The 14943-nt window shown below is 38.1% G+C and overlaps 1 protein-coding gene across 1 annotated transcript in view; it reads right to left on the bottom strand.

Annotated features, from left to right (window-relative positions):
• Positions 1–1046: 1046 nt before the first annotated feature.
• Positions 1047–14943, bottom strand: part of PLCE1 (phospholipase C epsilon 1) — a 151142-nt gene continuing 137245 nt past the window's right edge. The window contains exons 24-33 of the mRNA XM_027672461.1: positions 14433–14723; positions 13485–13648; positions 12285–12546; positions 11274–11392; positions 10053–10181; positions 9133–9342; positions 7236–7397; positions 6858–7076; positions 5895–6101; positions 1047–4895 (exon numbers count right to left, since the gene is read on the bottom strand). Of these exons, the coding sequence (XP_027528262.1) occupies positions 5922–6101; positions 6858–7076; positions 7236–7397; positions 9133–9342; positions 10053–10181; positions 11274–11392; positions 12285–12546; positions 13485–13648; positions 14433–14723 (1736 nt within the window). The 3' untranslated portion in view covers positions 1047–4895; positions 5895–5921. The remainder of the gene's footprint in view (positions 4896–5894; positions 6102–6857; positions 7077–7235; positions 7398–9132; positions 9343–10052; positions 10182–11273; positions 11393–12284; positions 12547–13484; positions 13649–14432; positions 14724–14943) is intronic.

Genomic DNA, 14943 nt, shown 5'->3' with positions numbered 1-14943 from the left:
TTTATAACAGAATATAGACATATGTATTTCCAAGAACTCACTGGTTCTGTTGATAAATTAATAAATATTTTGAAAATGTTAACAATATTGACTTCTTTGTCTAAATTACTTAAAGATTTGGATTTTTCTGTTGCTTTTTTTCTGTTTTTCTTCTGATGTCCTCTAATCATTTATCTCATCTTGAAATGATTTTGCATTTGGTGGAGGTTTTCCCTCTGGTGAATCTTGGTATTGGCAAATTGAGAATATTGGATTTCAGTTCTAAACTGTCATCATGACTGAATGCTCTTCTGCAGTGTCTTCAATAAACCATTGCTGTCAAGAATGATGGACAAATACAAGGTAAGAATGTAAATATTTCTCTTTTTATCTTGGTAGTAATTTTCTCCTGGTTCCCCAAATATAAGTTATTGCCTGGTTGTTTTAGAATCCATTTTCAGCTGCATGTTGGCTTTGCAAACAGTAAGTGAAATATATTAATTAATTAAAAGATGATATTGTCTTTATGTGAATTCCATTCTACAGGGGAGTGTGGTGGGCTGTCCCTGGCTGACAGCTCAGCTAATGTATTTTTGTAGTGTTTAGTCTATGATGTGATAATGATATATATGTAAGTTTTTCAAAGCTTTCATTCAAGTCAGAAAATTGCTTTTTCTCTAGGGTATTTAGTTCTTTATCCCGATTTATAGTTCTTAGATCGTTTTAAAAGTAAATTTCCTTTTTTCTTTTAATACATGTTTTTAGTATTAATCACACTAATTCACCAACTTTCAAATAGTTAAACATAAATTCACAGACATTTTTAGAATAGACATCTATGTATTAATGGATTAGAAAATTCCTGGTTTACTATGTAGATTACAAAACAGCATACATCATACTGATATTTATACATGTGTTTCTCTTTGTTTAGGTTGTGATTCCCATAGCTTTTGAATAGTTTTTTTTAGTATGTTCACAAATATGGATGTGATTTAAATTCTGAAAAATTCCAAGGGGGCCATTTGCCAGTACTTTGGTCAGTTTGGGACGGCAAAAGCAAAGAGTGAACATCTTAAACCATTTATTTTTTTTACAACATATACAAATACAGGTTTATTCTTCAAGTCAGCAGAGAGAAAATAGTCCAGGTGGAAATTTTTGAAATTTTTCATTTTTCATAGTTTCCAAACATATAGAGACTGGCACATAGTGATGTTGCATTGTCAGAATACTCTGACATGCTTTAAGAGGCAGAGAAAGACAACTGTTCAACTAAGTCATTCTGAAAGAGCCTATACATCTATTGGAGCAAAAATCTTATTTACTGCTATTTATTTTTGTGTTTAATTTGCTAACTCTGCCAAAAGTCTATTACTATTTAAGTTGCAAAACATCTATCACAGACAGGAAAAAAATGCCACCATTGGTACATTTAGTGGGCTACCCTAAAAGTAAACTGAGTTTTATAGTGGAATAATAACTGACAGTGATTAAAAACCAAATGCTAATTGAAGCATTCAAAGAGCCAGAGCAGAGCAGAGCAGACAGTTCAGTTTCAGAAGCTGCAGACTCAGCCTTTCACTGAAATGTAAAGCTACCAGCAAGGTCTTCTTTTTTGAAAATAAACTATGAATGTAAGAGAAAAAGTGTTCCTGAAATATTTAGATATTTCCATCTTGAAGTCTTTAAATCTCCAAAGCATGTGATTTCTAGAAGCAGAGAGCTTTCTAAAAGGTGAGACACTTCACCTAGTATTCACCTAATATTTGTAGCAAGAAAAATAATGTGACTAGGTTTAAAAAAATAAAACTGAGATAGTACTTTTTAGTCTTCTGCTATAGTTTGGGATCAGTAAGACAGAAACAAGAAACCCTTCAGGCAGTAGAGGAAGTAGCTCCTGGTGTGCCCCAGTTCCTACAGCCAGAGCAGTGCTGATACAGGCAGGAGCTGTGACTGCCCATCTTTCGTCCCATACCATAACTCCCTGCAAGCACCACGTGCTGCACAGGGAGAAGTTAAGAACTTGGTAGAAAAGTAGCAGTTTTTTAAATAGTACAGAAGAATATGCTTCTGTATTTTTGCCATTAGGCAATGGAGCATGAGATTTCCACCTGTAAACTGTTCAGTGCAAGGCCTGCTACTGCTCAGAGACAGCATGTTTCTGGAAGGTGTTGATTATTTACATTCCTTTCTTTCAGATTTTATCCTGGAAGCTGCTTCCTGTAAATAGTTTGTAATGTAAAAATGAATGTATTTTCCTAATTGATGTCCATGCCCAGCCAGAAGCACAAAAAAGGACAAAGTTATTTTGTCAGTCTTGTCACAGGACGGTGTGGACAAATATTCCTGCAGAAATAAAATCCGTGGCTAAGGAGAATAAATTTCCTATGAGCATAATAATTCAGCACATGGAAGCTCCTTAACTGAGCTTTCAAGAAAGTTAACCACCCTCCCCATTAAATGCATCAGGTGGTGGTGTATTTTCACTATCAGGAAACTTGGACCCAACAAAAGGAAGGGTATCGCAATTCTTTTCCAAATTCACCCCAAAGTGTGCCATGTTTCACTAACAAAAGTTTACTTGGCTACTTACCAATACCTAAACTTGAAATTAAGTGATATATGAACATTAATGAAAATACTAGAACAGGGTAATTAGCCTTACACAATTCCAGATGTCTATATGCCTAAAATATGGGGTTTGAAATAAAAAGCCAAAAACTTTTCTCTTTCACTGTAATAAACAGCAGCAAAAGCAGCTTTTGGTGAGACTAATGAGGAAGATATTCATATTAATAAACTGTTCCCACAGCTAGAAAAATTACTGTATTAGTAGAAATAGTAAAAATCTGCTGATTTTAAATTGCCACCAGACTTCAGGCTAGTGTTAGACCTGTGTTAATGTGACATGGCTGCTGTTGTCCCTTGATTCCCCAAGGTTTGTATGTTGGATCTAATTAATTAGCCAGTGTGTGATACTTAGGTGATGGTAAGAATTTTCAGTGCTGCTAAAGATTAAAAAAACCCAACAAACCACTTCCAAAAAAAAAAAAAAAGCCAGACAGGTAAGGGCAAACTACAGGAACCTTAAGTATTGTTTCTAAAATGCCACAAAAACACCAGAAAGAAAAAATTCTTAGTGATGTGAATCTGCTACTGTGTTAAAATAACAGGGAGAATGAAGCTAAGATTTAAAAAATAGTTGCATTAGTTGAATTGCGCAGCAGGTTGATATAAGTATTTCCCAATAACTCCAAAGAATTCCAAAGCAAACTGCATATAAAACTACATGTAAGTTGTCACTGCTAACATTTTACTCGGGATCAGTCTTGTCTTATGCATGTGCAGTGTTCAAGTTGGTACTAATGAGTGAAGAGGCTGAGCTTGGAGGTGGTTGGGGGTGCTGCATCAGTTCAAAAGTTTACTTTTGTAAAAGACAAGCAGTGGGAGGTGCATGGCCTCTGTGAGGATATGGCACCAGGAAATTTGACTTTTTTTGTACGGCTATAGTTATTTTTCCTGAAAGCTGGAAATGACCTCAAGAGGGCACTTTTTTGCTTTGGTAATAGCTACTTTACAGGCATTTTCTGTAGTGTATTGTGAAAGACTTCATCGTTTCTGGTGACAGAATGCAGGTTCTGTCTGCTTGTTTATATGACAGTTAATGACTCTTCTTTCTTCTATTTCATTTTCTAATTAATAGGGGGGCATCAGTTGTCATGAGACTACTCTTGTTTAGGGATTGCTCTAGTGAGACAAAAACGTGTGCAGAGCAATTTGTTCGCCACAGACACATTTCTTGTGGGAGATCAAAGGGATCTGATTGTTTAATTTGTGCCCCTGTAACAATATGGATTGTTTTAAGTAACTAAACACATTAGTAACTCCCATGGAAATAAAAAAAAAGACTAGCACAACTAATTTACTTACATATCAAAAGATGAATTCAGCAAACGTAAAACTTCACAACAGTGTTTCTATGTAAACAAAAATGTCAATAGTTATAGTGTAAAAGTTCTTTATAATCTCTGTAACAGATAAGTAAAAAGACGTTTCTGACTGTATGGAAAAATGTATTTGAATTCAAAATTTTGAAATGTTAATTACATTTATCAATGCATTGTTTTGAATTTGGTCAGTTTGGGGTATTAAACATCTTGTGCTGAAAAGAAACAACCATAAAAGTTCAAACATATTTTCCTCTAAATCCAGAGAGAGGTAAAAATCTGCATTTTCTAAAAAGTAGTATATGATAAATATATTATACAATGGCATGTACTTTGGAACATGATAATAAATATTCTTTCTTTAAACACAAGCCTGGAAAACAAGAATTTATAAGAAGAAAATGTTGTTGCTTGTCAAAGTCTCACTACCAGTTAGGTGTATTTAGCTATTGTACATTATTTTGTTAAAGTAGATAAACCATAAATAATTTTGAGTGTTTTGTGATATTCACCAAAGTTAAACAGATATGCAAAGGAAGTTACAGTATATTAAAATCTCTTTACAATCACTTAACACAGTGTTTAACAGAAATCTTCAGGTAAAAGTGCGTTATTTTAAAATAATATACATAAAAGAACACTCTGGTTCTCTGCCTTCAGTTTCCTTAGAGGCAACAAGCTAAAATTATCTTTTGTTTAAAAAGGGGAGGGTGATGACACATGTTTGTTTACAACATACAGTCCAAGAAAACTTCTCCATCCGCCTATGGAGAATCTGCAGATGTGAAGATATGGGAAGAGCAGAATCTTCTGATAGCTGACAGGCATCTTTCCAATCTACAGTATCCCATTTAGGATTCCCAGATTCTGGATGTTAATCCAGCAGAATTGCCTGGATTAGGCAGCTGTAGCACAGGGCACACAATTGTTGACCACTTCAGTCCACAGCAGGATCCTTCAAAGGCACTGCAGAAGGATTCAGTAATGTAAATTCCAGTTTTAAAAGAGCAAATGCAGAAGAGGGAACCTGACTGGGCTCTTTCCATAATTTACTTTGCTTTCCTTGAATTCTGATATAGTAGCCAAGAAGTGAGGTATCAAATGTATCCCTTCATATTTTAAATACCTTGCAAATGAAAATATTACCTGAATTCTGTTAATTTAATGACTTAGCAGTCATTAAAATTAGTATGACAGTGCATGCCAAAGAATGCTTCAATAATTAGGTGTATGCGGAAAGAAAAAGGTAATATTAAATTGGCCATAAGTGAGATGGGCTTATCAACACTGAAAAAGATTTCTTCATTTGCAATGAGCTGTAACTTCCCGGTTGCTGTCTCAGTGCTGTAGTAGCACTGTGCAAATGTCTGGTTAGTGTACGTTGCTGGACAAGTTGCACTTATAAACGAGACAGTCTTATGTTGTGTATTTCAGTTGTTTGAAGTCAAGCAAGATGGAAGAAACTGAAGAGATACAGAAAGGATAGTATAAATGTTTAAACACTTCTGGCAAAATTCCCACTGAGAGAAATTAACACCATCAACTTGTTTTAGCTAAAAAGGAGATGGCCAGTCCTGATGATTTTGTTATCTGCATGTAACAAAAAATAATAAAAGCTCTACTGGTCACTTCCATTTACTTTGGCCCAGAACAAAAGAGTAACAGTACCATTAATTAAGCACCATTACTCATTAAAATGCATACTGTAAAATCAACGAGGATGCAACATTTTGGTTTGGTTTTGTGGGTGAAACTCCAGTCTGATTCACTGGAGCAAGTGCCATAATTAAGGACTGGAGACCTTACTGCTGTCACTGTGCCTGTGCACACCGATGGGTAAGGCTTTTAAGGATCTTTCTGTCAGTCCCTTGTACCTCACCCTGGTTTAACCAGCTACAGCTTTGAAAGAAAATCCTCTGTAAATCACATAAATGATTGCTCAGCGTTGGGATCAGTGTCTCGTACCTGAACAGACCGTAGGCAGTGGAGTGACTACTCCACAATGTCACTGAAGGTCAAGCCGCACGCGGCCCTTTCATCCTTGCTGTGGGGACTGTCCGACAACACCTGCAGCGGGGGCGACATGAACCCCCGGTACTGCTTACTGGACTTGGTTAACTTCTTCAGTTCACTGGTAAAGGAGATGCCTTTTCTTTTGTCATCTCGTGCTGCCTGTAAAAAAAGAAAAAAAAAATTCACAGAAGTGGTTTAACAGCTGCTTGTTAGTTGTGAAATACAGAATTAATATGAAAACACCTAACATTCTAAGTAGGCCTTCCTTTTGAAATTCAGTATGTCTGTGCTTTCACAGGCAAGCACATCCTACTCATTGTTCTGAATAAATTAATTTAAAATTATGCCTCATCAAAGATATGTTTAGCAAATTTGGTATAAACTTTTATAAAAAGATCTGTGCTTATAATACAGTTACTTTAAAGCAACAGCTGCTGTGGATTGGTGGTGTCTGCAGGCAGAACACAGCTCCTTCTCCCAGTAGGCATGTACTTCATTCCTGCCATTTTCTGAAGCCTGAGATAAAGCAACAGAACAACTTTTTCACTGGGCAGGGATAAAGGGGACTTTATTCCAGTAGCTTTTAAGCTCTGCCCATTTGAATGGTCCTTTATTATGATGGAAAGCGTGGCATGCACTGCCAGAAGATTTTGAAAAACAGAAAGCTGGTAGGAGATAAAGGTTGTCCTGGATTTGCAGGCTGTGAGGGAGTCGTGTTGCTGGATGTAACTTTGCAGTTTTGCAAAGGAAAAAAGTAAGGGAGGTTCGGAGAAAAGAGGAATCTGCTTTTTGCTGTAGTCTGTCTTCCCCACTTGCCCTCATGCCAGTTGTGTCTCTCTCCCATTGAAAGCAGGTTCCCATTAAGCTGATCACACACTATCTACAACACCTGCTGCAAACTATCGCATCTTTTACCTGAACCTGTTCTTTGAGCTTCAGGATAAATTTTCCTGCTCCCTTCCATTTGCTTTGGGCCTGAAACACACACTCTTGATCAGAGAGAATCCTCTGAGATGGTTTAGATGTTGAGGACTTTTTGTTTGTTGGCTCTTTTGTCACCTCTTCCAGGAGCACATAATCACTTGGATTTGGATTGCTCAAAATGCTGTAGGAGTATTTCGCTTTGCAAAGAGTCTGTTTAAAAGCAGAGAAAAAATAAGACAAAAAAAGAAGGCATTCCCTCAGATTCAGGTTACTAACCGATTCCTCAGCTAGTGCTGAGAACAAACCCCACCCTATCTCGTGTGAAACCAGCCTCCACCCCACAGATTACCATGGAAAGGTGCAGCTCACCTGCTGTATGACATCCTGAGCCGTGCTGAAGCGGGGAGCCTTGATGACGGTGCGTGGTTGCTCTGGGGAGACATCGTGTACCTGAACAAAGAAACTGTCATCCTCGGAGCTGATGGCTGCTTCTTCCTTTGCTTCTTGAAAGACATTTCTCTCATTTAAATTCTACAGAGAAAATAAATGAGAGCCAGATTCATTTACTTCAGAAAGGTAACTAATAGCTGGTGGTCACGAAAGGTTTTTATCACATGGAAATTGGAGACTCTGCTGTAGCCCCAGCTCCATTTCGTTAAATGCATTACAGGAGAGTTTTGCAAGGTACTACTGCTAATAAATACCTGTGTTTCTACAATCAGTGTCTGGAGACATGCATAGTCACTTAAATCCTTTCTTTCCTTATGTACATAAAATTTTGTTTTGTCATCTAATGGTGGCAGTAAGATGGGAGATGGTGGAAAGGGTTCTTTTCTCTCCTGTCCCTGCACTAAAGCCAAAAGTACTTAGAGAGCAAGAAGTCTGAGCAAACGTTTTCCTGTGGTGTAGAGCAAGAGGAAGGATGCTTGTTTGTCCCTTTTCAGGCTCTATGACTACTCCAGATTTTAAGGCAGAATTCCTCCCTGCACCTTTTCTCAGAGAATGCATTTCTGTCCAACACCTTGGATTCATAAGCTGTAAACATGAGCTGTGTTTCACACCCTCCAGTGGACCCACTCCTTGTTTTTCAATCATATTTGCAGCTTAATTTCTAGTTCCAAGCTCTGAGGTGCTGCTATCTGCAGAAAGGCTCAGAATTACAGATAATGCTTTGGGGTACTCACATCACAGGACAAAACTACAACATAATTTTCACATGAGCCAAGACAGATTTTAACCCCCATTTTCTAACAGAATGGGGCTTGGCAGTGACATGTGTGGTGGTGCACACTGACAAAGTCAGTGCTGCAGTCAACAGAATTTGGTAGGTTACTATTTCCACAAACAAATTTCTACCTTGTAACTTTTTGTAATTTTTTTGCCAAACGTTAGAAATAAAGGAAAACAAAATGTGGACTTGTGTAATTTAATGGTAATTTGTCAAATTGAAGCTTTATCAAAAGTTCTATCAAAATAATCAAAAATACATTTTTTCACTTAGAAGTATCTCAGAGGATCTCTATCATTTGTGTATGTAAAATCTGTGTACTAAGCAAGCATTTTTGTAGGCCAAACTGACCAAAGAAAGTGTGTCCAAAATGAGATCATTAGGTGTCTTTCTCCTGCTTTCTTTGTCTCTCACAAGCCTGGGCACTAGCATATTTTCAAGCTGTAGATGCTTTGCTCACAGTTTAAACTGAAGTAATCAGTCCATTTTCCTCCTTTAAATGAAAAGAAATCACCTATTTCATTATTTTAGGTTATCATTAATAATTTAATTATCCTTTGTGATCCTTTTAGACTTATTCTATCCTTTTAGACTTATTCTTTAATATTAAAATTATTTCTAATTTTTCTAGACAGATAAGAAGTTGCTGACATCCAAACTGATTGATAATGGTTGTCTGGAGTTCTGTTATCTATGATCCTATGGTATTAACTATTATCTTTCTTTATATTAATTTCCTATCCTGGCATAATGTATGGCATTAAATTAGAACACAACACTGAACTGGTGAGTGAGTGATAATGCTTAAACATCACACAGCTGATAGTAAAGCTGAGTGAGGTCCAATTAATGTCACACAGGTGCATGAAGTCTAGTTGTCCTTGCTCACTCAAGAGTTATGTTTGTTTTTAAACAATGTACACAGCATTGACATTACTCACCAAATAGTGAAACAAATACTGCACCCTTTTGTTTCCTGGTCCTAAGAGCTATTTTTAGCTATCTTTGTAAATAACAATTTATCTAAAACAGACTTACTTCCTCTCGGGTTTTAAAGATAATCCTTCCAACATATCCTTCTTCTGGGAACCAACTGTTCAAAAGCTGCACTAGCCCTTCTTCAGGACCAATCACTCTCTGGAATGGTGGTTTTTTGCATTCACTCTTTTCTTTAGATATGAAACTTTTCTCTTCCATCAGAAAATAGTCTGCAGTGCTTGACTCGGTGCCTTTTATGGTAGCCAAGAGCTAAGACAGACCATAATAAACACATAACAATTAGAATGCTAAATATAAACACTGCATAATTAGCAGTTATAAATGAGAGTGAATACGGAAGCTTTAAGAATCAATAACTGTTCTGACAGTGCAGGCAGGCTTTCAGATGTGCTATTTATTATTCAGATATTTTACTCCAGGGTAATGTCCTGTTCTCTTTAGTGTAGCCAAGCAGTTCAACTATCCCAGACAAGGCAGTACTATTTAAGCTTATTTCTGTCCTGTTTGGCTGGCCAGACAATTTATTCATAATCCCAGGACAGTACAGTCTTTTCCCACTGCTAGAATAACAATCCCTGTTGAGTTAACTGGTTTTGCTACTCATGAACTTGGCCTTCCAACTTTTACTCTGTATTCCTGTGGTGCTCAAGTTCAAAGAATTCTGCAGAAATGTTTGCCCTTGTTGTAAGGACAGCCCACTGCCTCCGTTGGCCAGAAAGATTGTTTTTCTCATCTGCATATGCCCAAATATTAAAATACTGATAGGGAATATATTCTAAAATGATAAATCATTTCACTGATTATTTTCTGTGTTTGCAATGTAATACATTTCTAACAGCACCTCCTTGCTGTGATGAACTACAACGACCCTGCATGAGAGAAATGCAGAGAGACAAATGTCCAGAACGATGTTAATGTGGATTCCTGCAGTTGGATCTGCAGTTCAGCAGGAAGCTTACCTGATGGAGCAGCTGTGCAGCCGTGGTCCCCGCACTTACATTAAAAACAGTGAAAGGCTCCGGGCCTGGAATTCCATGAACTGTCACTTTGTAAGTCACAGCAGCTTTCCTTTCTCCCAGGCTAAACGACTGTTCGGACAACATTCAACAGGTTACTGAATGTTTTTACATAGGCATGTAAAAGGTTGCTTAAAAGAAACTGTACATACAAGTTGTAAGGACTCCGAGAGAGCAAAGCTATCCAGGTAGGATATGGCTCTTATGCTGCAGATTGAGGCATTTAAAAAAACACCAACAAACCCTCCAAAAGAGTCCACCCTACCCTGAAGCTGAAGAGAAAGAAGAAAAAGAAAGTTTTCCAGTGGAGGGCAGACCTCCATCGCTCATTACCCATTCTAGCTGAGCTCAGACTATTTAGATTTCAGCATACAGATTACTGGGTGAAAACCTATAGCTTTCTTTTAACCTCCAAACTATTTATGTTCTTCCTTTCTGCCTAATAATTCACCAAGATACATGTTTGGCATGTATTCACAGGAGGATAATATCAGCAACACATCTGCATACACAGGAGCTCAGCAGGTTTTATCTAACACTTGAGTAGTCAGAATAATGATAATATAGATGTTTAAAGTTGCCAAAACATGAGTAACCCAGACAACCTAATATTAAGGGCTATTAACAGAAAAAAATCACATCCATCTATGCATGCATAAATACAAACATATATATTTTTAGATATGTGTATGTGTACATATTTGTACATATAAAATATGTGCACATACATATATAAATATGTGTATTTATGGAAATACAGAGTCTTTATTTTCTTGTAATAAAATTCAATTTTATTCTCATTATTCCAAAGTTGTTGGTAATTTGCATCTTTCTTTTTATTTTGGTCTCAAATGCTTTGCTTAGAATTCATGCATAAAGGAATGCATGAGGCAGCACTGGACCTTACTGCTCAACCACACTCCTCCAGCCCAGGGGTTCTTGTGCTATACCTAAATACACCAGAGAAGCCAGACTTTGAAAAGATTTACCTTTCCAGAGTTTTAGCCAGATGTATAATCTTACTTCCATCAAAGCCAAAAAGAAGTAGGCATCAGGGTACTTCTGAACAATGTGCAGGTTTAAGGGCTAACACCTTTGAACAGTCTGGCTGTTATTATGACAAGAATACAGGTAATTCACACACACACACAACAATTGAATTACCGTAGATGCAGGCAGAGTGTTTCCAGAGGGACTTTCTTCCATTCTCCGACTGTTTATAAACAAACTGGAAATCTCTAATGTTTCATTGTGCAGGTTATGGAGCTGGACATGTCTGTAGCCTAAAGAGAAAAAATCTGTAAATACTTCACCACATTCTAGGACACAGGTCTCATAAATGGAAAACTCAAATTTGCTGTATTTATAGCTACAATTTGCCACACAAGTAGGATTTAAGGCACTGTACTAGCACTGCATTAATGCTGTACAACAGTGTAACCCAAGTGCTATGAACTGCTGAGTGGCTCATACAGCAGCCTACCTCTGTTTTGCCATAATACACAATATATTAATACATAAAATATCTAAATATTAGAATATGAATGAAACAAGGTCAAATTATCACTGGAAAAATGCATGTCTGGCCAGATCTCCTCATATGCCAACACAGACAGTTGTGTGGCATTACAGTGACACAAAGCACATGTGAAAGAGCTGCTGGCAACATGGAAACTCCCTCTTCCCAGGTGTCACAGAATTGGTGATGTTTTCTCATCTCTCTCACTTTCTTTCACCCTTCCTTCAACTCTCCTCCAGCCACAGCTGACAGAAGTGCAATTCCCCTCTGACCAGTGATCACCCATTACAGCAGTTTCTTGGGCAAAGGACAAGGCAGGGAGTGAAACCACTCCATGCTTCTTAAGGGAGCAGCCAGTCTCCAGGTGAACATAACCTCACAAGCACAGCTCAGGATCAGAGCAGGTGTAAGATGCCCCTGTCTCCACAACACCACAGGATCAGACTTTTTACAACTCACTGGGGCAGCTGCTGGCTCCTAAGGAGTCTATTACATCAGCATTGTACTGCCAGGCCATGGTATGTAGTCTCCTATTTCTTCCCTTCCTCCTCTAGAAAAATGCAACTAGCTGATTAAAAATATCCCTCTGGACAGATTCAGTCCAGGAATCTGCTGAACCATTTTGGCATAGGGTGTCACTACAAACTATGCTGTACCTCTCTTTAGCGCTTTGAGGGGAATGATTCTCTGAGCTGTCACAGCTGAGCTGTTATTTTCAACAACTGCGAACCGGAGAAAGACCAAATCCTCAAAGTGAATCCGGAAAAGGAACTGTTCATTCCACATGGGGTTGAGAGTATTGCGATGAATGGGCTTTGTGCGGAAGTGGCAGCTGTCCAGAGGCATCCCCAGCACATCGATTTCAATGCATGGACTGCCCGTGCTATTGCTGGGGCACACGTTCTGTCCAGACACGATCTGAAGCCGAGGAGCACACAGAGAAACCAATTAGTGGAGTAATTCTTTTGCCGTCGTGATTCTGCTAAATATTGTTTAGCACACTCCTAAGCACAGTTTGTTAACGTGCTGATTTAATTACGACACTCCTCTACTTTTGTAATTGCCAGGGCAGTCATTTCAGAAGCAGAGCTGCCTTAACCCCACACCCAACACCACTGCTATGGCATCTTTCCTCTGAAAAAACCACACTATACATCATGAGTGTAACCATTCACGGCATCTGAAAGCTAATCCAGAAAGAATGTACCAGTAATGTAGTCAAAAAGGACCACAATTTCTTCTCCACTACTCTGGGGTGATGGCACTGACATCTGGCTTGCTTTGGCATATGCAACACAAGAATTAGGTGTGTAATTACCACATCTGGGAGAATTCTGATTCTTATGAATCTCACTTTTCTGACACATTTCCTGGAAGGGGCTAGCTTCTGAGAATACTTTTATTTGGCCACAAATCCACAAATTATATATCTTATTATATAACTTGTAAAATATTTTTTTTAAGATTCAGTACAGCTTTTCATAATGGCTTTTTTATGTAGCTTCTCAAGTGTTCACAAATGTGTCAAACATCAAGGCACATGTGTAATTTTATACAGTTGTGTAGTCCCAAGGAAAATTCTTTCAGGACTGGGTTTCAATGAATATTGTGAAGGAAACAGTGAAAGTAACTATGGATACAAACCAGCCAATAAAATAAAATAAAATAAAGACAAATCTTTTCTCCTTCCCCCTCCACTTTCTGTTAGTTATGCTGACCTTCAGAAGTACAAGCAACAATTAAAGGTTCAATCTTTCCATTTAGAAGCATGACCGTAATGCTGGTTAAAGACTGTAGTTACATCTTGTCTACTTCTATCTGTTTGGCTGCATGAAATTCCCTTTTAATGTACTTACTGTTAAAGAATATATAGCTGGCTCCTTATTATCAAAATCTCTTTCCAATGGACAAAACTGCTGGTACATTGAACAATTTTTATCCCACAGAACTGGAGGTTTCAAAACATATCCGCAGCCACCGTTAGCCTCAAACATTGCTGCATTAAGTTGCAGAGGAAGATCTGTGAAATAAGGCAGCCAAAACTGACAGAGAGCAATGGTACAATGGAAAAACAGTGAAGACAAAGTCATGTTTTAGGTATCTTTTAAAAATTATTTTACTTGTGTACTATAATTTCATTCTTGATTTTCAGAGATAGCTGTAATTTATGTATCAAATTTATCCAATTAGTATACAAAACTATAAAAGCAGTTCCTTCTTATCTATCCTTTTCCATTGTCTTTATTGAACTGTAGGGCTTGCCTACACCATTTCTCTGAGAAGTTTCTAGGTACGTGCCCTGAGCTGCAGAATGAAAAAGCACTGACCATGTAGCTTTGTAGATGACCTAATGGATCCCCCATGGAAAAGGTGAAGCAATACAAGACAGGATAGCAAACAGTCCAAAAATGTTTTGGTTTACATTAAACCAGCATCCATGGCAGCATTTTCAAGTTAAAAATAGTTCAGTACCCTTTTATATTTGAAGTTATCAGAAAGGAGTAACAGTTTCTTGAACTGAGGGAAAAAAAATAACCTTCAGCAATAAAATAAAAATGGAAGGTCTTGCTGTTCAGGCACTTCTGTGTTATCACAGGATCTGCTGCATTGGCATAAAACTCCTGAACTCTGGGATCACTCCTTCCAAGGACCAGATTGTTGTGGTATGAACCTGCTTATAGTGAGGTGCACAGAGAAGCAGATCCCCTCGTGAGAGCAGGGAAAAGCAAGCGCCAAATACGAATTCACAGTTTAAGGACTTATATCACATTTAAATGTTTTAAAAGGTGTTCATGCCCCCATACCATCTGTTTGGTAGTTCAGAGCCACAAGCTGTACCCCATGGAGCCAGAAGATCAGTGGATGGGGATTTGAGGAGTCGATGCGAGTGGCAGCAGGGTAGGTCCTCAGGAGCTGGCAGGTGGTGTGCTGGATCAGCTTCTGGGAGTAGCGCCTGCACAGCCGTTTGGCAGCGTTCTCGTTCAGGGAGGAGATGTGGTAGCACTTGGGCGTCCTGATGATGGCACTGAGAGAGGCTGGGGAGTTGTAAGGAGAGCAAGGATCTTCCCAGGTTTGCCGCATCACATCCAAAGGACCTGGAAGATAAATAGTACCCTCAAGTTACAGCTGCAGGGCCAGAGACTCCAAAAATTCAATGTTTTCTGCTGGAGTATGTGCTTTAGTTTTGGCAAAAAAAGGTGATTCTGGAAAATTACACTACTCAAGTTAAATGTCACATTCCTTCTTATAGAGGAAGAGCAATCCATGAGAGGAAACATAATGTTTAAGTATGGAAGTAATACTGTGATTAGATGT

This window comes from Neopelma chrysocephalum, unplaced genomic scaffold, assembly GCF_003984885.1.
Source record: "Neopelma chrysocephalum unplaced genomic scaffold, ASM398488v2 Primary Assembly neopelma1_97390, whole genome shotgun sequence".
NCBI classification, from domain to species: domain Eukaryota; kingdom Metazoa; phylum Chordata; class Aves; order Passeriformes; family Pipridae; genus Neopelma; species Neopelma chrysocephalum.
The sequence above is the reverse complement of the archived record's forward strand: the minus strand, read 5'-3'. Positions and strand labels throughout refer to the sequence as shown.